The sequence below is a fragment of the Camelina sativa genome, chromosome 19 (assembly GCF_030686135.1).
Source record: "Camelina sativa cultivar CO46 ecotype springtype chromosome 19, ASM3068613v1".
NCBI lineage: Eukaryota > Viridiplantae > Streptophyta > Magnoliopsida > Brassicales > Brassicaceae > Camelina > Camelina sativa.
Genome location: NC_141898.1, coordinates 736,606 through 760,650, shown reverse-complemented (window position 1 = coordinate 760,650; position 24,045 = coordinate 736,606). Strand labels below are relative to the sequence as shown.

General features: G+C 37.3%; 7 protein-coding genes across 8 annotated transcripts; 4 read left to right on the top strand and 3 right to left on the bottom strand.

Annotated features, from left to right (window-relative positions):
• Positions 1–892: 892 nt before the first annotated feature.
• LOC104763780 (uncharacterized) lies at positions 893–2,577 on the top strand. Its single transcript, XM_010487161.3, has 7 exons — positions 893–1,102; positions 1,193–1,314; positions 1,448–1,500; positions 1,601–1,664; positions 1,787–1,829; positions 1,932–1,979; positions 2,123–2,577. Exons 1-7 carry the CDS (start codon positions 1,022–1,024, stop codon positions 2,390–2,392), a joined length of 681 nt encoding a protein of 226 aa, XP_010485463.1. The 5' UTR covers positions 893–1,021; the 3' UTR covers positions 2,393–2,577.
• Positions 2,578–2,656: 79 nt separating this feature from the next.
• Positions 2,657–5,455, top strand: LOC104767290 (COBRA-like protein 1). Its single transcript, XM_087501676.1, has 6 exons — positions 2,657–3,195; positions 3,639–3,718; positions 3,812–4,268; positions 4,366–4,522; positions 4,610–4,890; positions 4,972–5,455. The coding sequence occupies exons 1-6, from the start codon at positions 3,108–3,110 to the stop codon at positions 5,262–5,264; spliced, it is 1,356 nt and encodes a 451-aa protein (XP_087357802.1). The 5' UTR covers positions 2,657–3,107; the 3' UTR covers positions 5,265–5,455.
• Positions 5,456–5,476: 21 nt separating this feature from the next.
• On the bottom strand, positions 5,477–8,097 carry LOC104763777 (uncharacterized). Its single transcript, XM_010487156.3, has 10 exons — positions 7,860–8,097; positions 7,438–7,567; positions 7,205–7,343; positions 6,911–7,123; positions 6,651–6,789; positions 6,383–6,533; positions 6,201–6,310; positions 6,024–6,121; positions 5,867–5,936; positions 5,477–5,789 (listed from the first exon to the last, which is right to left on the bottom strand). Exons 1-10 carry the CDS (start codon positions 7,950–7,952, stop codon positions 5,679–5,681), a joined length of 1,254 nt encoding a protein of 417 aa, XP_010485458.2. The 5' UTR covers positions 7,953–8,097; the 3' UTR covers positions 5,477–5,678.
• Positions 8,098–8,160: 63 nt separating this feature from the next.
• Positions 8,161–8,855, top strand: LOC104763776 (large ribosomal subunit protein eL39y). Its single transcript, XM_010487155.3, has 3 exons — positions 8,161–8,297; positions 8,391–8,494; positions 8,591–8,855. Exons 1-3 carry the CDS (start codon positions 8,295–8,297, stop codon positions 8,637–8,639), a joined length of 156 nt encoding a protein of 51 aa, XP_010485457.1. The 5' UTR covers positions 8,161–8,294; the 3' UTR covers positions 8,640–8,855.
• A 427-nt stretch (positions 8,856–9,282) lies between these two features.
• LOC104763775 (protein SPIRAL1-like 3) lies at positions 9,283–11,039 on the bottom strand. Of its 2 annotated transcripts, none has more exons than XM_010487153.3 (3): positions 10,065–11,039; positions 9,620–9,900; positions 9,283–9,511 (listed from the first exon to the last, which is right to left on the bottom strand). In XM_010487153.3, the coding sequence occupies exons 2-3, from the start codon at positions 9,887–9,889 to the stop codon at positions 9,410–9,412; spliced, it is 372 nt and encodes a 123-aa protein (XP_010485455.1). In that variant the 5' UTR covers positions 9,890–9,900; positions 10,065–11,039; the 3' UTR covers positions 9,283–9,409. The 2 variants fall into 2 exon arrangements, with proteins under 2 accessions (XP_010485455.1, XP_010485456.1); XM_010487154.3 differs by having other exon boundaries at positions 9,992–10,193.
• A 6,617-nt stretch (positions 11,040–17,656) lies between these two features.
• LOC104763773 (protein LONGIFOLIA 2) lies at positions 17,657–21,571 on the top strand. The gene is made up of 5 exons (XM_087501673.1): positions 17,657–18,401; positions 18,532–18,584; positions 18,681–20,312; positions 20,411–20,561; positions 20,723–21,571. Exons 1-5 carry the CDS (start codon positions 18,245–18,247, stop codon positions 21,424–21,426), a joined length of 2,697 nt encoding a protein of 898 aa, XP_087357799.1. The 5' UTR covers positions 17,657–18,244; the 3' UTR covers positions 21,427–21,571.
• LOC104763774 (uncharacterized) lies at positions 17,725–23,437 on the bottom strand. The gene is made up of 5 exons (XM_087501675.1): positions 23,302–23,437; positions 21,793–23,067; positions 20,698–21,312; positions 18,695–20,608; positions 17,725–18,077 (listed from the first exon to the last, which is right to left on the bottom strand). Exon 2 carries the CDS (start codon positions 22,933–22,935, stop codon positions 21,793–21,795), a length of 1,143 nt encoding a protein of 380 aa, XP_087357801.1. The 5' UTR covers positions 22,936–23,067; positions 23,302–23,437; the 3' UTR covers positions 17,725–18,077; positions 18,695–20,608; positions 20,698–21,312.
• Between the last annotated feature and the right edge of the window lie 608 nt (positions 23,438–24,045).

Here is a 24,045-nt window from a genome sequence, read left to right as displayed (position 1 = left end):
TCTTACTTGATTTACCATAAATGTACCTAAATTCGTGTATGCGTTTTTAACAGACAGAAAAAAGTCGTATGTGAGGAATTAAAAAGTTGGGGATACAAAAACCGAACAATAAATTAATACTTTTTGACCGGAGTGTAACATCAATAAAGGTGTCAATTAGAATGTAATCAGGCTTTTAGCTCATAACGGGAATAAATGAATTTTAAAACTGTCCTCGATCTACTTTACTGTGGAACGAAGGAACAGTCGCATGTGTGGGAAGCTCAATCTTAGATTTTTTTTTTTTTTTACATTCCTTTTAGGCTTTTAGCAGAACTTCACATATACAGAATGTGCTAAATATAATATACAATAATACGAATTAGTACTTTAATTATAAAAGACACCACGGATAATATTCTTTATACAGACAGTACTTCAATACTTATGTTGGGATTTGATAAAATTCCAGTGCATTTCCCGGAATAACAAATTTTATCAATAAAGAATAATTGAGATGATTTGTTTACATGTAATTATAACAATCAAAAATCATTGGAGTTTGATCTTAAACGTCGTGGGGAGCTCGTCGATGCACGTTGCGAATATATATCTGATCATTGCATGCATCGTGAAAAATCCGCATAACATCTTCTTTTTATAAAAACCCTTTAAAACATTACAAACGAAACGTGAACCTATAATAACAAGAAATACATTGATTGCTATAGATCTCACACTTGTATTAGTTGGATCTCACATGATCGAACGTTTCAATATTTTTCTCAGACAATTGACACATTAAACAAAATGTTTGGAAACGATAAACCCAACAAATAAGTGGTAAATGGGCTTTTAAAGTTTATGGACTTGGCCCATTGAATAAACCTTCATTAATTATGGATCTGTTTGTGTTTTTTTCCTGAAACCTAATTGGCTTCTTCGTCTTTTCGCGCCGCTCGTCTTCTTCTTCTTCTTCTTCTTCTTCTTCCAGATTCGTATTCCTCTGTTTTCTCCGTTCTAGAATCACAACTCATAGAAAATGGGATCACGGCAAGGACCACCGAAGCATCAGAACAAATTCGCCTGGGTTCCTAAAGCCGGCGTCAAGATCAATGAAACGGTAAACAATTTTCTCTGCTACGAGGTTAATGAAATTGAGTGATTAGTGTAGTTAGATCCTTCATTTTTCTGGAAATTTCTGGTTTTTTAGGAAGTAGGCGGGAGATTTAGACCATTATCGGAGATAACTGGAGTTTGCTATCGGTGTAGAGAGCAGATAGCTTGGAAACGCCGCTACGGCAAATACAAAACCCTAACTGAAGCCACCAAATGGTATTGTTGATTGAATTTAAGAGTGTTCTTTTGTATGTGTCATTCTCTGTTGAATCGAACTGATTTGTTTGTTCATTGTGTTAGTTTTCTTAAAAGAGCGAACTTTTTTTTTTTTTTTTGGTTGTTGTTGCAGTCAGAAGTGTACTAAGCGAAATGTTCGTCAAGCATACCATAAGTTATGCCCTGGTTAGTGTTTTGTTTCTTTGTTTTTGTTGGCAATGAAGAAGAATACATCAGTATCTTGTTTTTTGAGTTGATGTGTTAATAGTACCTAAACTGATTACAGGTTGTGCCAAGGAGCAAAAGGTGTGTGCAAAGTGTTGTTCCCGTGTTGATCAAATCCTTGGAAGGTAAGTTTAATCTTGAAGAAAGTCTTTCCTTTGCTTCTGCTAAGATGCTGGTTTCCTTCTCTGAGTTAGTTTGGTAGATATGATGTTAAGCTAATGAAGAGGTAATTGTTTGTTTCTTGCAGAGATATTTATGAGGTAGAGGCTGAACAGAAGATGCTTGATGAGGTTAGTCTTTTACTTATTCTGCTTCCTGCTTGCGGGTTTTTTTTACTGAAATTAAAGATGTTTTTTGGGTTCTCACTGAATTTTTTTACTAATGTGATGCAGACTATCAAGAATGCTAGGGAAAGGGATCGAAGGACGCTATTACGTGCGGTAAGCTTCTTTAGTTATGTGCCCTTTTTACTACCTATGATTCCAAACAAATAGAGTTATATCTTACATTTAAGAGGGTTTAAGATTTGTAAATGTATATGTTTGTGTTATTAGTCCTAAAGCTGCGTATTTGCGTGACACAGATGAACAAAGATAACAAGCCGAACAAATTAGAGGAAGCTACAAGGAGTGATAGTAGCAAGGTCGGCGATGTGTTTCCCTCAACATCCCTTGAAGAATATGCAAACAAGTCGGGAAGAGTTAGCGGGAGTATTGGTCATGGTATTGTACCTGGTCATGGCCATGATGATGAAGCGAGTGGACCTGAATCAGATGAGGATCACACTGGTGATGATGAGCATGATTTGCGAGAAGATAGTGATGCAACTGAGCCATCTCAACTGCAGAAGTAAACTCAATTTTGATAGTATTGTGAGATTTTGCAAAACCGGTTATTGTTGTTGTTTCCACAAGACTTTACTTTGTGACCTCACTCTGCAATGCAAAGACTAGCAAAGGATCATATTATGGTTGTATCTTGTATGTGATGGGATTTAAACGGGCCTAATAGTCGTTTCGTACCGGCCCAATTTTCCAACACCTACGTGTCTAGTATTGTCTAGAGACTCTAAAAAAATCATTGGTAAACTAAACAATAAATGTGAACAAGAATGTTTGAAATTGAAAAAGAAATTGCTAGTGCTAGCTAAGTGCATTAATGCTTGTGTATTAAGTCAAATTATTACACTTGGCACGAAAAAAAACCATCTCATCGCCCACTAAAGCAACCTTCTTTTGGCTTTCATTAATCTCTCTCTGTCTCTGCACAAAAAAAAAAAACCCCAAAAGCTGGATTTCTCCATTTTCAATGAGCAATTATGAGTTTTTAAACCTCATTAAACTTAGTAGATTAATCTCAAAGATTTCGAAGCTAATTGGCCATTTCTTGTTTATCTCTTCATTGTTGTTAATCACTTTGGCTTTATTTCCTAAGCTTTTTTCCTTGACTGTTATAATACGTCGAGCTTCTTCAGTCTTCGTCCTTGTCTTGTCACTTGTCAGAGACTTAAGATTCAAGAAGAAGACGAGTTTCTTTCTCTCTCTCTTTCTCTTCAGAAACAAAAAAAAATGGGTTTCTTGTGTTCTTCTTCAATCTTCTTCAAGCTGGGAATATCTATAATCTTTCTAGTGTCTTTCTCTTGTTATACTCCTTCAGGTAAGCCGAAAGATTCCATCTTATTCAAGCTTTTTGCAGTTCATTATTGTATTTACCAACTAGGGTTTTTATTTCGTCTCTGAGTCTGAGTGTAACTTGGCTTCTGGGTTTCGCTCGAAACTGAACCAAGTTTCCTTCTTTGTTCCCCATGTTTTAATTATTTTTAAAAGAATCTGCTAGGCGATTGTGTTTATTGAGTTCTGTAGATAGGAATTGCTTGAGCTTCTCGGTGCATAGAGAATGAGAGAAGTTAGTTCTTTTGTATATTAAGCCGTTTAATGGTTTTGAAGGAGCTTATTAGTCTCAAAGAGAAGATCTTTTTGACATTTCAATTTCATCTTCAATGCTCTGTTACTAGAGAAAGAGAGAATCTTTAAGACATGAAAACCAAAAAAAAAAGAAAGCGCTGTGTGCTCATGGTGTTGCTTTTTGGGTTTTTTCAGAAGCTTATGATCCTTTGGATCCAAGTGGGAACATTACTATCAAATGGGATATCATGACCTGGACTGCAGATGGCTATGTGGTATGTATGTATACATTAGCTTCAAAATTTTGGGGATTTCTTGACTCTTGATTGTGTATTTAATACATACCTTAATTCTTTTTCACGGTGCAGGCGGTTGTAACGATCTATAACCTCCAGCAATATCGTCACATTCAGGCACCAGGTTGGACTCTTGGATGGTCATGGGCAAAGAGAGAGGTTATATGGGGAATGAATGGAGGCCAAACAACAGAACAAGGAGATTGTTCGAAATTCAAAGGAAACATTCCTCATTGCTGTAAAAAGACACCTTCTGTTGTTGATCTCTTACCCGGTACTCCTTACAATCAGCAGATTGCTAATTGTTGCAGAGGCGGTGTGATCAACTCGTGGGCTCAAGATCCTGCTACTGCTGTTTCTGCTTTCCAGCTCACTGTTGGACAAGCTGGAACCACAAATAAGACTGTTAGGGTACCTAAGAATTTCACTCTCAAGGCTCCTGGACCTGGCTATACTTGTAGCCCTGGGAAGATTGTAAAACCGACTAGATTTATCGGTACTGACAAACGAAGAGTTACACAAGCATTAAGTAAGTTACTCTCTCTCTTGAAATCTACCAAAAGATTATTCAACTTTGAGTGGAATTAAAACTAAGTTTGGGTTTTTTCCTTTCTGCTGTGTGACAGTGACTTGGAATGTAACTTGCACATACTCGCAGTTCTTAGCTCAGAAAACACCTACTTGCTGTGTATCACTTTCATCGTTTTATAACAGCACGATAGTTTCCTGTCCGACATGCTCTTGTGGATGCCGAAACACTTCTCAGCCAGGGAATTGTGTAGAGTAAGTTCTTCTTCTCATGGCTTTCATTACCTCAAAATATGTTTAACTTGTTTGGTTAACTTTGGTCTCTTGTCTGTCCATTCACAGCCCAAAAGGTCCTCGGATAGCATCAGTCGTTCCAAATCCTGGGAAGAACGCATATATACCGCCCCTAGTGCAATGTACACACCATATGTGTCCAGTTAGAATCCACTGGCATGTGAAGGTTAACTACAAGCTGTACTGGAGAGTTAAAGTCACCATCACAAATTTCAACTACAACATGAACTATACGCAGTGGAATCTCGTCGTGCAGCATCCTAATTTCGACAATCTCACTCAGACTTTTAGCTTCAACTATAAACCCTTGACTCCTTATGCTTCCATAAGTAAGTAGCATCAATCATCAATCTCTTGTTTCCATACAAAGGAACAAATCTTGATGTGTTTTTGTTTTTCATTGATAATAGATGATACTGGGATTCTCTGGGGAATAAAGTTCTACAATGATCTTTTGATGCAAGCTGGTCCATTTGGTAATGTACAATCTGAGCTACTTTTCCAAAAAGATGCATCAGCTTTCACATTTGAGAAAGGTTGGGCATTTCCAAGAAGAATCTATTTCAATGGAGATAACTGTGTCATGCCTCCTCCAGATTCTTACCCTTGGCTGCCCAATATCGGTTCACACAAATCAATTGGTTCTCGGTTTGCAGCAATGGCCTTGTTGTTACTGACTGTGCTCCTACATGGGAACTTGTAAGAAACAAGAATCATCAAGTGTAGAGCGTAGCTTTCTTATCAAGAGAGAATTGTTAGCTTAGTGTTTCCTATCGACTGTTGTCAGTACTCTGTACAACGGTTTAACCTTTGTATGATCTTTGTATATGATTGTTCGTCTCCAGTCAACTGTTATTAATACCATTCGCGAGTCCTCCACCTAGTGGTGGCAAATGGTGTATGCACTGTGTAATGTGGCAACGAAATAAGAACATTATTAAGCAAAAAATATTGTATAGCAAATGTCTCCGCATTGTTTTAAGGACAAAAAAGATTCAAAGACCACAAAACTCTGCAAGCAAATACACGGAGAGAGAGTAAGCTTTAAGAAAACAAAAGATTCGTTCTAGAATTGAGCTTTTTCTGGGGATGCAAACGGTTTCTCTTGATAGCTTTTTCAACGAACAGTCAACCCTTGAATTGCTGCAGCAGATGATGATGATGCCTGAGAACCTTCCTCGGTTACCTTGTTCGATTCGATTGTAGTTATGATGTTTGAAATGTTGTCCTACAAAAACCCCACAGAAGAATCAGATTCATGAGATGATTTTTGTAGTCAAATGAAGCAAAAATATGTGTCTTTACCCTCCAAGTCGCAAGCTTTGTTCGAAGAGATTGCCATTGCTTTGTCCCAAATTCACGTTCGGAACAGCGGCTGAAAGATATGAATCAAACCATCAAGTTAAAGATGTCCAAGTAGACATGTATGTTAGTACAGAGTTCGTATAGATGTGTGACTTGCCTGACAATTACAACTTGGTTCATCTGATCCATCTTACAATCAATCAATTTCGCAGTTATTGCCCTCACAATCCATAACTCGACCTCCTCTTCGTTTACCTGTAAACACAGAGAACAGTAAGCAACCAAAAGAGTCACAATATTTCAAGTCTTGTGCCAGCAGAGGAGTTTTTTTTACCTCTAGCGTGTCTTTAATTGAAGCGTAAGGTATTTTGCCAGATTCATCAGAAGCCAAGTCGACTAGTGACAACAATCTCATCTTCGTAAGACAATCTTCATCGACAAGTCCTATAAACACCAAAGGATGCATCAGGAGATCATGCTCAAGAAAAGCAGGAAATGAAATAACGTTTTAAATACCATAGCTTTGCAGAAAATCGGAATTCGCAATTTGGAATTCTGTGTAGGCATTTAGTCTCTGAGTAAGAAAGATCTTCAGAAGCTGGTAAACCGCTGCATATTTAGCATCCTTTTCCAACTGCGCTACGGCTGGCAAGTCCAATAAATCACACTGCAGTTTATAAAATCATCAATGAGATTTCAGTAAAACATATAAAAGCAGTGTCAGAACAAGAAAGATGAATCTCACACATCCAACACACATTAATACTTTTATGAATTATGATACCTGGAAAATACTGGAAGCTTTGACAAATTCGATAACTGCACGCACAGCCTCCTCCTTAGCTTCATCTAGGCCCTGACCATCCTCATTGGAGAAAGTCGCTAGATACTTAGTCAAGAACGTAAGTGATTCTTTCACCAAGCTGGAGTATTAACAGAAAAAAAACCATGAGGCTATAGCTATACCTTAACGGAAAACACAAGAAAACCAGAGAGAGAATGACTGATGATTAGGGTTATAAAATACAAATTATGTTGCAGTACCTTTTGTTTTCTCTCAGCACATTAGCAATGGCAAGAAAGAGTTCCCTCTGATCTTTAATGTCGATATTCCACTCTTTCAAGAAGTTATCAATCTTCTTAAAAGAAGAAACTATGTACTCAGTAACCTTGCCATCAACAGCCAGTGTGAGAGCTTTCATGTAGACTTGAAAACGAGCATACGGATGGTCCAGAAGGTTGTAGAGATTGAAGAGGCTACACAAAGACAGGAAAAGAAAATGAGAAGTATGTGATACATAAACAAAGCGTTATAATATAAGCTGCAAAGAACCATACATCTTCAAACGCAGTGAAGCTTTGTCACTCGGTTGTTGAGCAACCTTGGAAGATATAACTTTCACCATTTCGAGGAGTTCCTCAGGGCTTTTCACATTCTTAACAAGACTGCAAATTATGGTGTAGGTACACTCAAGATCTGAATCAAGAGAGGCAAACAAATGATAAATGAATAAGGAACATACAAAAAGGAGGACACTGTGTTTTAGTAAAAAGAAAAGAGGAACACAAACCTTTCTCAGATATCTTGGAAGATACCAATTCAGCAGAAGTTACCATTAACGTAGCCAATTCAAGCGACTTCCCTGCTCCTATCGACTCCTCAGCCTCCTTACATAGCCTGGTAATTTCTGGCTCTGCAGCCTAAAATGAAGAAGACAAGTTCCAAAAAATATCAAACCAGAACTAGTGAACTAGCGTAATCAGACTCATCTTAGAATACGCAACACAATCATGAGCAATGTACTAGTCCAAAAACATCTAACTACTGTAACAACAACAAATAAGAGGAGTATCGAATTGAGTCTATCGAACACAAACGCATACATACACCAATCAAATGCATCTAACGAAACAACATACACGAAATCAAATTTCTCTATTTCCCATCTCCCCAGAGAAAATTTCTCAAACAAAGGTGTGGTACAAGTGGTACCTCGGGACCAGCATCGGCCCAAGCGAGCTGGGAAGTGAATCGGACAACAGCGAGAAAGGGATCTTCTTCGGAAGTGGGAACAATCGTCGTCATAGCTTAGCTCCGGATTCGAATCTTCTCGGCGGCGCTGAAGAACAAAATCCTCAGAAATCAGAACTTGTTTCAGCAAGCCGAGCAGCAGAGAGAAGAAAACGAAAACCCTAATCTATATTTTTTTTTATCTTCTTCGGTTTAGCTAACCGGAACCGAATCCGATTCACAATATTTAACGGTTTAGGCATCGGACGGCTAATAAATTATAATAAAATCCAACGGTCAGGATTGAACTCTAGTTCACAACCCTTATAAAATTCAATCTCTTCATCAGCTAGCATTTGAGAAGATTAGGGTTTAAACGCCGCCGTGTTCCGCCGGATCGCCACCGTTGCAGTCAAGATGGTACCTTTTCTCTCTCTCTATGTATCTATCCTTCTTTCTCTCTCTCTCTTTACATTTTCTTTGCCTGATCGATTTCACGATTCCTGATATTAGCCGTCGCACAAGTCGTTCATGATCAAGAAGAAGCTGGGGAAGAAGATGAGACAGAACAGGCCAATCCCTAATTGGATCCGTCTCCGTACCGACAACAGGATCAGGTTTATAGATTTTCTAGGTCTTTTTTTCTTGTGATCATTGATAAAGTTACAGACTTTTTGATACTGAGTGAGTTTCATTGTTTCAACTTCACACAGGTACAACGCTAAGCGTAGGCACTGGCGCCGTACCAAGCTTGGGTTCTAGAGCACTCTCGAGTCCACAGCCATGACACAGATTCGTCCGAGTTTCCTAATTACTTCTCTTGGGTCTTTGACCCCTATAAAGTTTTAGTTTTTGTTAAGGATTTCTGTTGGCTTTGCTATGTTAAGACTTGCATAATGCTTGAATATGAATTATGATAGTTGAATCCTTTCTCCTTCAATATGAATATGAATCTTGTTTAAGGATTCTGTTTCTCTACTCTTATGCTAGTAATCATCATGTTCAATCTGTGTTTGTTTCATTGTTTGTCCTACAATTTGATTACAGCTTTGAACATGGCTAATTCAATGCTGTTACTTGTGGGCATTGTTTGTTTCATTTTGATTTCGATCTCTAGGAGGATCAGGACTTAGTTTATTTCCTTGGGAACTTTGAGAAAAAACATAGTCTCAAATTGTTTTTTAACAACACAAAGAATTAGATCTCAATTATGATCAATCTGTGTTTGTTTGTCCTACTCCTACAATTGATTACAGCTTTGAACATGGCTAGTTCAATGTTGTTACTTGTGGGCATTGTTTGTTTCATTTTGATTTCGATCTCTAGTCCGTGGATCAGGACTTGGTTTATTTTCTTGGAAACTTTGAGAAAACATTGTCTGATTTTTTTGTAACAACACAAAGAATTAGATCTCAAAGGCAAACATCACAATTGAATCACACACAGGGAGTTTACAGAGGGATAAAGCCACACTTTTGATGATTGATTTACACAAATCCGAGTTATCGGAAACACAAAAAAAGTAAACTTGATTATTTGTTTCCAGATCCAGCAGCAGGACTTGGTCCTCCAAACAGGTAACCAAGAGAAGATCCTCCACCAGGAGCTGCATGAACCTTAGTAGATGGCCTGTCCTGTTCTCATCAATACATTTTTTTTTTGGGGGTTTTGTCAGTTTTCTCTCTAAATCAGAATCAAACTCTTCTTCTGGAATCTCAAAACGTAAAAAATCTCTGACTTACCGTGAGAAAGTTACCACAGTTTTGGCCTTCTGATCTGAAGTAGTTATTAGGGCTTCCTCTAACACCAGCAGATGTCTTCTTGTTGTCAGTCACCGTAGTAGTCGTGGTGGTAATCGGTCTCCCTCCGGTTCCATCGGTGGTAGTTGTGGTGGTTGTAGTCGTAGTAGTCCCCATTGCGGCTGCAGCAGTGGAAGAAGGCTGACCGGAACCAAAGAGATAGCCGAGAGAACTTTCATTAACACCATTGTTCACTCCTCTTGCTTTACCCATCTTGTCAAGATCTGAATTGTAGAAATGTATTAAGTTTGTTTATTAATCAGATCAGTACATTAAAGATGGAGAAAGATCCAAAAAAAAAAAAAAAGAGATTACCGTTGAATCATTAAAGACACACGTTGTAATAAGAGAGATCTATCTATCTAAAGGAAAGGATTGATTTTTTTACCTCTCTGTCTCTGTAGTCTGTGTACTCTGTAGTAGTATCTTCTGCTCTCTACTTCTTCTTTCTTCAACGATTGGCCGCAAATCAAGGAAGAGAAACAGTTGGAAATGGATATTATGCACTGAGCCACTCAGAGTGGAAATGACACAACAACAACAACAACAACAACAACAAAAGTATTCCGAAATGGGCTTATACGGGCCTTTTTGGGCTTACGTAATACCATAGACTGATAGAACAAAAGTTTTGCATAGGTTGTTGGAATTTTTGTAGAAAATCATTAAAATCACACACACAAAAACTATAACATGCTTGAAGAAACAATTTCTTTATATAACCAAAAGGAAAAGTAGGCGAGAATAATGAGATGCATTTTCTTTTGTAAATTTCTGACACGAGAAACTAACCACAATGTGTGAACCCATGACTTTGAGGATCATCATCATCATCATCATCCTACGGAGGAGATTTCCTAGTTGACTCTACTGAAGATTTTAATTGATGTTGAAAGATGCCAATGAAATTTAAAAAAAAAAAGAAAATTCTCACTCTCCCTTTGAATCTCTCTCTCTCTCTTTTGCTTTTTCATTTTGCGCCCATTCTCTCCTTTTTTCAAAGTACAAGACTTATCTCTTTTGGTCGACCTTAAAAGTTTGATTCCTATATATATCTTTACATGTACTATATATGTGATTATGTGAATGTGAATTAAGGAATGAAACTTTGGTTTACAAACATGCTTTGTTAGCAGAACATATAGTTTCCTTGCCAAAGAAAAGAAAAACCAATGTTAAGATATATATTAAAAAAAAAAAACAAAACTTATGTTTCGTTCACTACACATTGAGCAAGGATAATAAAAAAAGATAAGAAACGAAAAAAAGTTGCACCATTTGTTATTGGCAGAGAAAGCATACGATACTCTTACATGGTTTCCATACTTCGATCGTCTTTATAGTTACATTTCTTTTTCCACATGTGTTGAACAGAAGTATTATTTAATTTAAGGAGACATTTCGAGAGAAGCAGATTTTAAACAAACTCCAAGGTACATGCACTTGAAAGCTTTAATTACCCTTATGGGTTTAGACTTTAGAGAGTTAAGGCCCATCTGACGACTGCCACAACTCCAGGATTATAAGATTTTTTTTTTTCTTCTGCTAAATGATACTAAGATCTCTGGAATAGACCTATTGAATCGAAGAACAGTACGTATATTGGAACCAAATAATAGTATATTGAAAATATGAGTCAATCTCTTCGTAAAACCTAACACTTTTACGTGTGGATGTTAATCAAGACCGACGTCAATTAAAGACCGATGAGCGATGACCTCAAAAATAGCGATTGTTATATCGGACTTCTTTTTATATTTTGGGTCTTCCCTAATCTTAGATCCGTCGTATGTGGCATTAAATTATAGTTGTTATAGTTAATTTGTAATCATGATGATTGATGAAGAAAGGAATCTTGACTTAGCTCCTCGTTAACTAGAGTATATATATAGATTTAGTACTACCAATAATTTTCATTGTTTTTAGGACGAAAGATGATAATAAACTTTTAAGCTTGCAGTGATTAGCTATTTTTTCTGAAAGCACTTAAGTAAATTAGTACTATAGTATTTCATAAATTGGTGACTATATATTAGTCAGATGACTACAACAAATCTAGTCAAATATGTGGGCATGAACATAGCCAGAGAATTCCACTAATAAATTCACGTTGAATTGTGATCCTTTAGTTTTCTTACAAATATTGTTGTTAATTAACTTCTTAGGGATCATACTTGATGGTAAAATAACTATATCAAACTACGACTTCCCTGAATTTTTTTATCGCAACTAATTCACTACGAAAGTAAAAAAAATACTACTTAGTTATAGAAAAAAGCATAACACTCTTTTACCCCAATATAAAACTATCATACAACACATAAACCCCAAAATAATAACAATAATAATTTTAATTAATAGCAATATTTATATAATGATACATAATAATTAAAATGCTCATGCATGTAATTATAATTTCTTTCAAATGATACATATAATTATGCAAAGATGTGTATGTAATGTTGGCAGTCAAAATCAAAGGAGAGAAGCCCCACCTAAATTAATGGTGAAATTAAACAAATGTTGGATGGGTGGGTGATAAGTGGGATCATGTGCCAATAATTGAACAATAGATAAATTGAACAGAAACTTAACGTAAAAGAATACACACTTAACTTTTAGGATTGGTTTTAAGTTAACTATTATTATCATTTAAAATGCGTTTTGCTTAGTTGGTTCCCTATCAACTCTAACACTCAAGCCATTTTACCCAAATGCTTCATGTGATTTTGTTCCCTTTGTCTTTTCTTTTTCACTTGTCTATTCTTTTCCATTTTTTCTCTTAATCTTTGATTCTTATTTTTCTTTGATTACGAGATTATCGATTACTTTCATCTTAACGGGTGGAGTATGTTTGGTGCATTTCATATACGCCTCTTTATCTAAGTGTACGTAGTTTAGTTATCTAATTTATTGTACTTATTCATTTCACAGTATAACATTTTAATTATCGCACTGTCTATTTTGTGATTGATGTAGATATGTATCAACTTGGAAAACAAAAAAAATTCCAAAACTGGTGCTCCCTAAATTTTGTATCCACACATTCTCTCGTTTCTAAAACGTATAACAATGAAAGGTTCTTTAGTAATGATAACAAAATTGTTATTAAAAAAAAAACAAAGACGTGATTTCTTTCTGGAAAACAACTAAAATCAACCTAAACTATTTTTGCCATATAATTTTTTTATACCTAAACTTTAACGTCCTGCAAATAATAATCTGAACCGTATTAAAATTCAAATTTGCTATCTTTTTTTTTTGATCAAAACGATATGCTTCATTCCATTAGATAGAAAGTAACATACACAATAAGTAGGATAGTTTAAACAACAACATAGAGGGTATTCCCCAGAACCAAATTTAACAAGAATACAAGAAAAGATAGGAGTAAACGACAGAAAGAGCTTGAGAGCTTTGAACCAATTGCTGACTAGCGAACTGGAACCTGTGAGTTCAAGGTATATCGATGCAGCTTCCATGGTCGGGTCAATGGAAGGGAAAGTGGCCATTGTCTTGAGTAGAAGACTGGGTGGCGATGAGAAAGTCAAAGCTGATGGTCTCACTTGGATGAGAGGGACTACACAAGGTAGTGCTTTGCCAAAGGTGCGAACGGAGTTGAAGACGTTCTGAAAACCTGTCACTACATGTGTGATTGCAGTTCTAAGGTTGGCTGGGAGATGGTTGAAGAGGTTGCGGTAACCATTATTCCTTTGAATGATGATCATAATGCCACTATTCTTCAAGCTTATAGGCGGGAACTTCAAAAAGTAGATGTTTTTCAACATTGAGAGCTTAGTAAAGAGGGGTGATGAAGAAAACAACCTGTTAAACCGTCGGTAACCCCCTCTCCGTACAGTTGGGATCATAATGCCGAGGTTTAAGCCGGTGTGATCTCTATGGGTGTAATCTCTGGACGATTCTAAAAGCAGGGTTTTCCAAGGACTCTTGTACCAAACTAGTCTCCAAGTTGTCTTAAGGTTCAAAAGCAGTCTTCGGACTAATGAAATTCTTAAGTAAAGCAACTGTTGACTGGTATGTCAGAGAGTGGAATTCAGACCAAACCTGTTTAAACGATGGGGATGAAAGAGTTGCAAATTTGGTGATAAGCGAAACATAGGAGCAACGGACATAAGCAACATAATCCGCCAGCCTAGCGGGTCAAATTTCCTAACGTAGCTCGACATTGCAGTCCTCCAGACCAAAATAAACAACTGACCTCGATGCAAGAAGATAACAAGCCAAATAGAAGAGATCAAGAATCTGCTTTCGAGAAAATCTCGACTTGACCGAGCAGGGGAATCTGGTACTAAAGATTTGGAGCTTGATGTAGTGTTAGCACAAACTAAGCTGAGTAGAGAGGTCCTACACTCAGAAGCATCATGTCGAGTACGACCCACCAAACAGAGGACACAAATATCTAAAGGGGTTGGGGTCAATATAGCTATAACAGATCGAGATATCTTCCAGTTCAGGGACAATCCAATTGACCCATATAGTCTAACTACCAGGATTTTGGTTAGATATTGATGAGCAAACCTGGACCAGATTGAAAACAATGGTGGGCTAGGGAACGCCGAGGATGCGGGTTTCAACGTCAAGGTCTTCATTGGCTCCAATGTCAAAACAGAGCTCCCGTCCAGCTGCAGCCAAGCTAAGCACTTGGTGAGAGGAGTTGGATCCGAGGAGCAGAGAGTTGTTGTGGTTGACAGTAAGAGGAGACGGAGAGATCGACAAAAGCCATAGTAATCGGGGCATTCACAGGTCTCGGAGAACGCGTCTGGTGGCTGGGACCATGAAGGAGAAAGCACACCGGGAGGGTTCAACGGAGACTGGGTCAAGGGAAGGGGAAGATGAAGCTGAAGCATGAACGTATCTGAGAGTTCAGCTCTCGAAAGAACTCCGGCGGAACTAAGAAGGAGACCAAAAGGAATAAGAGAACAAAGGACGCAGCAAGGGAGAGAGGAGGTTGAGATAACCCGACGCCAGCGAGCCGAAGCCCTACCGGCGTCGGATAAAGGTGGTGGTAGCGGCGCCTCGGTAATGGTGTCTGGGAGAGAAATAATTAGGGCGAACTCACTCGTCACCAATTATTCAAATTTGCTACCTAAAATATATAAAATGTTATCAATTTCAACCTCTGTTCGAACAGTGTTAAATCAGAGTTTAATGATGTTGAGTGAGACGGTATGTGATATCAACGTAGCACTGGGACTTACCAAAACTACGTCGTTTTGGTCATTTTTGGGTATTTTGTAGCAAGAATTGACCAAAAATGAAATCTCACAACATACCCGAAACAGGCTCCAATATCCCATTTTTTGTCAAACGCTTTGTTTCTTACCACAAGTTTGTTTTGGTAATTCTCAGTGCCATGTGGATGCTACAGATCATCTGACTCAACATCGTTAAACTATGATTTAACACTGTTTGAAAAGAGGTTGAAATTATTAACATTTTATATAGTTTAGGTAACAAATTTGAATTTTAATACAGTTCAGATTGTTATTTGCAGGGTGTTGAAATTTAGATATAAAAAAAGTTTGACAAATAGTTGGAGTTGATTTTGGCCATTTTCCCTGATTTCTCTCCATCGCATCGCATTGTAACTGTAACAAACTAACAATGGTAACGTTTTATGTGTTTCCGCATGATATATACCTAATTTTTAACCAAAAATAATAAAAATACAATCAACCAATTAAGAAGACACTGCATGAACTCTACCATATAATATTACCAGTAACTCAGTAACAGTAAACTTAAATGTAACTGCGCTTATCTAATATAGTATTGTCACTAATCATAAAAAAAAGTATCTCAAAATGTGGTAAGGGACAAAAAAGATATACAGAACTCGCATGAGTTGAAAAATTACCAAAGAATTCAAACCATCAAATCATCATAAAGGAAGGTAACGCGTTCGATATATTGATTACGGTACAATATTTGAAACCAAACCTAGCTAATACCCATGTGTAATAGTATATTCCTTGGTACTTCCAAGGTCAAATCAAATTAATTTTGTTTTTATATTAGCAAACATTATTATTATAAATAGAAAAGAAAGAAAAAATAAATAGATAAGAAGAAGTCCTCACAAACCCCACCTGGTTCACAGCACATTGTGGAACAAAGCACGTGATATGCCCACAAGCTTTTTGTGATTAGTACATCTAAGGAGTAAGGACATAAAACCCTCAAATCAACCAAGACAAAAGAACTAAACGACGACGACTTTATTATACTATATAATAATTTTCTTCCTCATTTTATATGCTATAGATTCCTTAGTTTCTAAAAAAATCACATGCAAAAAGTTATTACATCATCTTAAGCTAATTTATTTTATACATTAAGCAACCGACTAATTAATATTTTTTAATAATCAGAAAGTAATCAACTTTCCGATCGATCTAATTAATAGTTTCTTCAATATTTTTGTGGTACAAAATTTTGAAACATCATTCACTAAATAAACTGATCATCACCCTAGTCTATTCGATTTGAGAATCACATATTTAACAGGCTAGCTAGAGTAAGTAACTATGCCTGGCTATAAATTAATTGTTTTGATTTGACGCATATATACTCTTTAACAACAGGAAAGAGATGTATGAGTAACAATAGTTAAGGGGCTACTTGTTTTCCTTGCACAATAATTTCTTAGCAGCCATCTAATTATAGGAAATAAGTTCCTTTCATCATATTTATTGGTGGTGTGTTTTTTTTTTTTTTTTTGTTAAAATATTTATTGGTGGTGTGTTTTAATCTAAAGAATCAAACAAATGAAGATGACCTCTTTTATCATCTTTGTTGTTGTTAAAGACCTATTTATTACTCGTCAGACCGGATACAGTCTACGATACAAAATTCATGTAAATACTAAAGTACTAAATGTAATGAATAAGCTGTGTCGATATAGAATCGATTCATCATACTTAATAGTTAATTAATACTTATACTAGTACTTGTTTCGATCAATATCGTATATTTCCTCTTCACCTAGTGGACGTAGATAGATATATCAGTATATCTCAGATATATGTACACACTTACACACACACATGACAACATTAATATACGACACATTATCCAAAAAAAAATTGAATAGTATGGTTTTTTAATAGCCACTCTTTAATACTAAAGCTTTAGTTTATGACAAAACCATATTTAGTGTTCGTAGTATATTCACAAATGTGGTCCTTCGTAGTATATGCAGAAACTAATATCCATCATATTCTGCGTTTAACTTGCATATGGTACAACATTACTATTGAAAAAAAAAAAAAGTATTACATATATATATCGTCGTTGGTCGACAAAAATATAAAAGAAATAATAAAATCCCAGTTTGTAAGACCCACCAATCTCAGACCATGCAAGCTTTCTTCCAGTTCACCAATCCACTTTCCCCTCCCCCTAATAATTTATTTTGATTTTGTGTTACCATTTCCATTACATTAGAATACAAAATTATTGTTTTCTCTTATCCTTAGATAAATATATAATTTATTTCTTCTTCTTCTTCTTATAAAAAAAATGCTGTGTGTTCCTGACAAAGTCCACATGCACATGTAAAAGGGGCACCAAGACTTATAAAGACCCACCCACATTATTTTGTCCACATGGATGTGTAAGGAAATTTTAGCTAATTATCTCACTCATTGTTATAGATTAAAAACTTCATTCATTTTGTATTTTTCAAAAAAGAAGAAGATAAAACTTCAGTTTCGTTTCTAAAGAGAAAAGGCCAAAATAATATTTGGAGAAAAATGTAAAATAAAAAATATCATAAGACCTATCAATTTCTTATTTGTACCAACACACTGAAATAAATAGAAATAGATAGACATGGCTAACATTTCTTATAATAGATCCAAAATATAACTAACTGGTTTTCCAAAATTCAAAAAAGCTTTTTTTTTTTTTTTTTTTTTGTTAAAAATAAAGTTGCCTTGTGCTGTCATGTGCATAATTATCATCTTAGGAGGTGAACCAGATTCCTCATTATTTGGCGAGCAGAATTTTTCAGAGCTCTGACATAATTAAAGAATTATAAGATATACTAAATAAATAAAAACAAAAAAAACCTCTTACATGTATGATTCTAACATGTTAACACATGTACATGCATTACATTATATATGATGGTTCAAGCCACCTTTGACAGTTGTATCTTTGCCTTTAAAGATAGAAACCTCTTTCTCAAAGACCAAAAACAAAATCTTTTTTTTTTTTCTTTTTTTTTGGTGTTGCCCTTCTCTTCTTTCTTCTTCAAGGTAGCCTCCAAGCAAAACGCAGAGGAACCTAATCCGTTGTCTGGTCATTACTTTACAAGAAGCTATCATTTGTCCTTAATGTTGGCTTCTTCTTGTCCATTTCTTCCTTTCTTCTTCTTCTTTTGAAACACAAGAAAAAAAACATCTTTAACCCAGAACAGAGTAAAAAAAGACCAAGAAACTGGTAATTGCAAAAGCAGAGACTACATATGAAGAGAAACTTGAATTTGTGAAAGTCTGTTTAGATTATCCCTTTTGAGATAAGTGCTAAGAAGCAGAAGAAGACATGTCTGCAAAACTTCTCTATAACTTGTCAGATGAGAATCCAAATCTTAATAAACAGTTTGGATGCATGAATGGGATCTTTCAAGTGTTTTACCGGCAACATTGTCCGGCGAGACCAGTCGATGTCTCTGGCCATGTAGAGAAATCTTTGCCTCCAGGTAACTTGAACTCTCTCTCTCTCTCTTACTAAATCTCAGTTCTGTGTTTAGGACCACATGGAAACAGAGTAGTAGTTATACTAGAACCAAAAACAGGCTTATAGCTAAGAACATGGGGATCTTTTTGCAGGAGAAAGAAAAGATGTCGTCGGTGAAACTAACATGGAAAGTGATAAAGAAACGGTAAGAATCTAAAGTCAGTTAAAGTACTCATCGTTAAAGAATGAGAATTCAGGAAACAGAAGCTGAAAGAAACAGGGACTTTTTTGGGAATTGCAGGAGAGGAGTAGTACCAAGAAGAAGAAGTCTGCAGCAAAGGAGAAGCATAGAGCCTCTTCTGAATCCTCTTCAAGGCCTTCGTTTTCCTCTTCTCCTCGCTCCTCAAGCTTCTCGTCTGCAGAAGTCAGTACCACAGCTTCTCAATTTGACCCGCCTGGTGAGAATCTGATCAGAGAGCAGCCCAATGGTGGCTTGATGATGCCATATGATCTAAAGGAGCTTGTGAAAGGCTCTATTAATAGAGAAATAAGAACCAGAGGTGAAGAAGCAGCCTTCACTCATCAGCAGCAGCCCAATTCAGCTCGAACTAGCTTGTTGCTCTCGTCATTGCGTTCACCATGTCGGAGTTCTAATGAGTGGAATGAAGGAAGAGGAATGGCTGTGAGGTTTAAGGAAAGTCATCGCCTTTCTTATGATGAGAGGGAGATGAGAAACAACGGATACAAGACGGGCTCGAAGTTCAAAGAGACACCGAGGTTGTCATTGGATAGTAGATCAAATTCCTTTAGGAGTCCGAGAGCAGATTCCCCGAGATCAAGTTGTCCAGAGGAACCCGAAACAATAAGTCACAGGAGATCGAACTCTAGTGTTGTTGCCAAATTGATGGGTCTTGAAGTCATGGCGGACAATTCTGATACGGAACAGAGAAGAGAGAACCGGTTTTGTGATTCTCCAAGGCCAATGTCTAGAGTGGAACCAACAGCTCTACAGAGATCTAGAAGCGTTGATTCCATCAAGAAGATACCTGCTTCTGCTGCTTCCAAGTTTCCAATGGAACCAGCTCCATGGAAGCAAATGAAAGCAGGCGACACTGCACTGACGGTTTATGGCGAAATTCAGAAGCGGCTTACACAGTTGGAGTTTAAAAAGTCGGGAAAAGATCTCAGAGCTCTTAAGCAAATACTTGAGGCTATGGAGAAAACGCAGCAGTTAATAGATGAAAGCAGAGATGAAAACAGTACACTGACTACAACCACTCCTATGCAGAGAACCAACCAGTCAGTTCCAGCTGCAACAAGTCCAGCCAGGAACTTCAAATCTTCGATCGTTCTTATGAAATCGGCGGCTCCAGCTTCCACCTCTTCGCTGTCACAGAATGTCGGTTTACCAAATGTCAAGGTTGGAAACTCTAAACAAACCCGAAAAGTCACCTCGGGGAAGCAGAACGCGATGGATTTAACCCCAAGGCCAGGCCTTTACAAGGGGCAACTCGATTCCACGAAGAGCAATAGCCCAAAAACATTACGGTCGAGGCCAGTTTTGGCTGCGGATTCTTGTTCCATGACCAAGTCAGGTAGGAGCCAACAGAACAGTGTCAGCCCAAGAACACAGCCAAAGAAGCTCGGGTTCGAGAAGCAGTCTCGACCCACAACTCCAAAATCAGAGTCACGCAAAAAGCAAATCGGAAGGCAACAGACAGAGGTAGCCTCCCCGAGAAGAAAACAGGGATTAAAGCCTCGCAGTACTCTTCAGCAACCTGATGACCATTTAAGTGATGCAAGCAGTGACTTGAGGAGTCTAAGATCTGACAGCAACATAAGCTTGGGGTCGAATGCTGACATCGAGGTTACAAGCAGACATAGGTTGGAGAGAAACTGTGACTTGCCAGAGCAGCACACCCCAAGACAAAGGGTATATAATAGATCTCTTTCTCTCTCACACAAATCTTCACTTCTCAAGTTAATTCAGTAGTACTCATTTAACTAAATATCTTCTGTTTACCAATGCAGAGTTCGGACTTTGGAATCAAACAAGACAGACCGTCCCTAAAACCTCTAAAAGTTACAATTGAACAACCGAGCCCTGTCTCAGTTCTTGATGCAGCCTTCGACGAAGAGGATTCACCGTCCCCTGTGAGGAAGATATCCCTTAGTTTTAAAGGTAAGACACTGAAATAGAACTATCTCAGACTGATTAGTGACTCCTTCCTATATAGTAGCAATTACATGTACATTAGTACATCGATGCTAATTAACTACATGGATTCACAAAGTTTTGGTTTGTGTAAAGTTCTCACCGTTTTTTTGGTTCTTTTGCCACAGAGGAGGATGCTTCACGTTCTGAAGAATCTGAGTGGATAAACAAGCCCACCAGCTTCTGCAGATCCATACTTTTTCAGGGCACAACACAGCCAGGTTCTGATCTTCTCGAATGCTTCCCTGAAGACGGTACAGACTTCAAAAGCGGCGACAACGAGTACATCTTGGAGATATTGTTGGCATCAGGGCTTCTAAGAGATCTCGAATACAGCATGATAAGCTTTCAGCTGCACCAAGCGCGCCTCCCGATCAATCCTGGTCTGTTCTTCATCCTGGAACAGAATAAGGCCAGCTATGTGACTCTACCGGACAGCAAATATAGAGGCAGAGGATTCAGACACGAGCAGACAAACGCGACAGAGAAAATCAGGAGAAAACTGGTCTTTGATACCGTGAACGAGATTCTAGCTCAGAGATTCACTGCAGAAGGCTGTACCAAACCACGTTTAACATCAAATCCACTCAAAAAGATGGAGAAAATATCAAAAGAAGAAAAACTTCTGCAGACTCTGTGTTCAGAGATTGATAGGTTACAACAAAACAACTCCAAGTGTCTCTTGGAGGACGATGAGGAAGACATCATATGGGAGGACCTGCAAATTCAAGGCATGAACTTGAAAGAGTTTGAAGGAGAGACTCCAGGGATTGTGTTAGATATTGAGAGAATGATTTTCAGAGACTTAGTTAATGAAGTTTGCTTTTGCTAATTTGGTTATCACTTAGAATTGTAAATGAAGGGATCTTAGAGAGGAAAGAACCTTTGGTCCGTTCTCTTCCTACTTGTTTGTTGTAACCAGCATATATATATATATACAGGTCTAATTAATGTATAACAGTATTTTTTAAGTTCAAGGATAATATGCATATACAAAAGTGCCAAGAGCATATTAATTGGGCTATCAAAAATAACATGTCACCAGCAAAGTTTAAAGGCCAAACAACCTTGTATGTCTCCATCATTTTGAATTAGTAAAAATCTCTTACCCTAAGAAGTAACGTATTCCAGTTGCAAACAATCACTAAACTCAGGATGCAAAGCTATCTTGTCTACAAATTCTAAAATGACATAATACCTATTTTACATCTGAGTGGACAATTTGCGAGTCAATCCTTCCGCGCTTATCTTCGATTTCTGACTTTTTCTTTCTATTGTCTTCACCATTTTGAAACCAACCCTCTTCCTGGAAGCTCCGATCTATTGCCAAGCACGTAGGTCTTTTTGTAGCCCCAATCTTGAAACGTACCAAATTTCGCTGTGTTCTTGCACCATCTCTCTTCCCTCCATCCTCAGAAACATCTATCCCGTTCTTGTTGTTGATTTCATCCGAGGGAGCAGATGCCTCTAGAACCGGGATGTGATGGTTGTTTCTCATATGCTTATCAAGAACGTGGTTGATTCTAACGACTTGATTTGAAAGCTCCAAAGGAGGAAACAGAGGTGACACATCCTTCTCCACAAATCGAAGAGGCGCGGTTAAAAACAGGTTACCTTCCACTTCTGCTGTGTCCCGAACATCCTTTGGAGATTTAAGTATTTCTAACCTATCACCATCAAAAGAATGTTGCACACTCGGTAAAGATGACCCGTTTTCTTTACTTGGGATATCTTGTTCGATTGTGCCTGCATTAGTTTCTTCTGATCGATCAGACAATTTAGTATCGGGGAATGCAGGAAGCCAAACAGGAATGTGTTCATCTGGAGGCTCTTCACCAGCCTCAGAGAAACTAGGAGCAGGTCTTTTCTCTTTACTGAACGGGAAACGGGGAAGAGAATAAACAAAGGGGATCTCCTCAGCTTCTCTGGTATAACGAATAATATCCTTGACAACACCGGAATCAGCAAGACAATGATCAGTATCTGAAACATCAGGAAAACCCAAACCAGATCCCAAATCCTCTAATGCTTGAACAATGTCGAGAGAATTAATATCTACTCTACCAGCTAAGTTGGCATAAAAATGAGCAGCTTTGCCAATACTCAGGAGATACTGAACAGCAACATCGGTTAATGTATCAAGAGCAGATTCTTGAAAAGAAGCAAACCTCAACCCTTCCCTTGACTGAGAATCCTGATACGAGTTAACCTCAACACTCTCGGAAATCTGAGCGACAGCCATTCTGGCAACGGCAAAAGCGAAATCATTGCCTCGGGAAAGCTTTCTATTACAATGTAAATCACTTTGCTGAGCTCCACCATCCCCAACTCCATTGCTCATATTCAAACTTCGTTGCAACTTCACCCAACATAACCATTTCTTGAATGAAAAAACAACACAACACGCATCCCTCTGAGAGAAGACAAAAACAAAAACTCAATTCATTCCCCTCAAAGTTCTTCCCTTTGGCACCTAAGTACAACAAAATAAGAGAGAAGAAAACATCAGAATCAATTCTGAACTAACCCAGAAAACCCAATCAAAGGAAATTGACTATTAAATTATGATTCAGTCACTAAGAAAAACTCAGATTTCAGCAAAACCCTAGAACGTAAATCGGGTTTGAATTCACGTCATAAGAGAGCAACAAAACCAAATTTGAGAAAGAGAGTAAACGAATCCAGTAAGGAGAAGTAGAGAGCTTACCAGAGATAGCTCGAGTGGGAGATCTTTGCAGGTTTTGAGATTTTTTTTAAGTAAAGAGCAAACTGAAACCAGAGAGACCCTTTTTTTGTTTTTAAAGAATCTTCTAATTGCCTTTTTTTATCAACTAAGTAGTAATAAGGAAATTAATCTTTTATTATCCGAGTTTTAAAATTCGAATTTTTTTTTTTTTTTTTATTATAGTAAAAGGTTACAGCGATGATGTAATAATTATTAGAGACTGAATTCAATTATTATTGGGGCCAACGAAAAATTAACCAGATCCATAGAGAAAATAATATATAATGAAAAATAGCTTTCGGATTCGAGAAAGGTTCATGGGCTTTCCACTTATAAAACACAAACAATGGGCCTTTCTGGTCGGCTCAATTAGCACACAACGTCGTAATATGCAAAGCTAAGCTAAGTAGGGAAAATGCGAATCCAGTGAATAATAATACCTGTCTTTTTACGTATTTAGCACTCCAAATTCATAATGCTGACTAAAAAAAAAGCATATAATGTTATCATTGGAAATTAAAATCAGATCATTCATTTGTTTCTAGGTTTGGTTCGGTTAACCAAGGACAACAATGTTGTATAAAAAGTATATATATATATATATATATCATGTACCATATACATATAGCTAGAGTTCGACAGGGAAGCTTTTTGCAGAAAGTATGATGATATAGGACAGAGCCACAGAGCATTGGATCGGCAGCCTTTTTATTCAAATCAATCAAA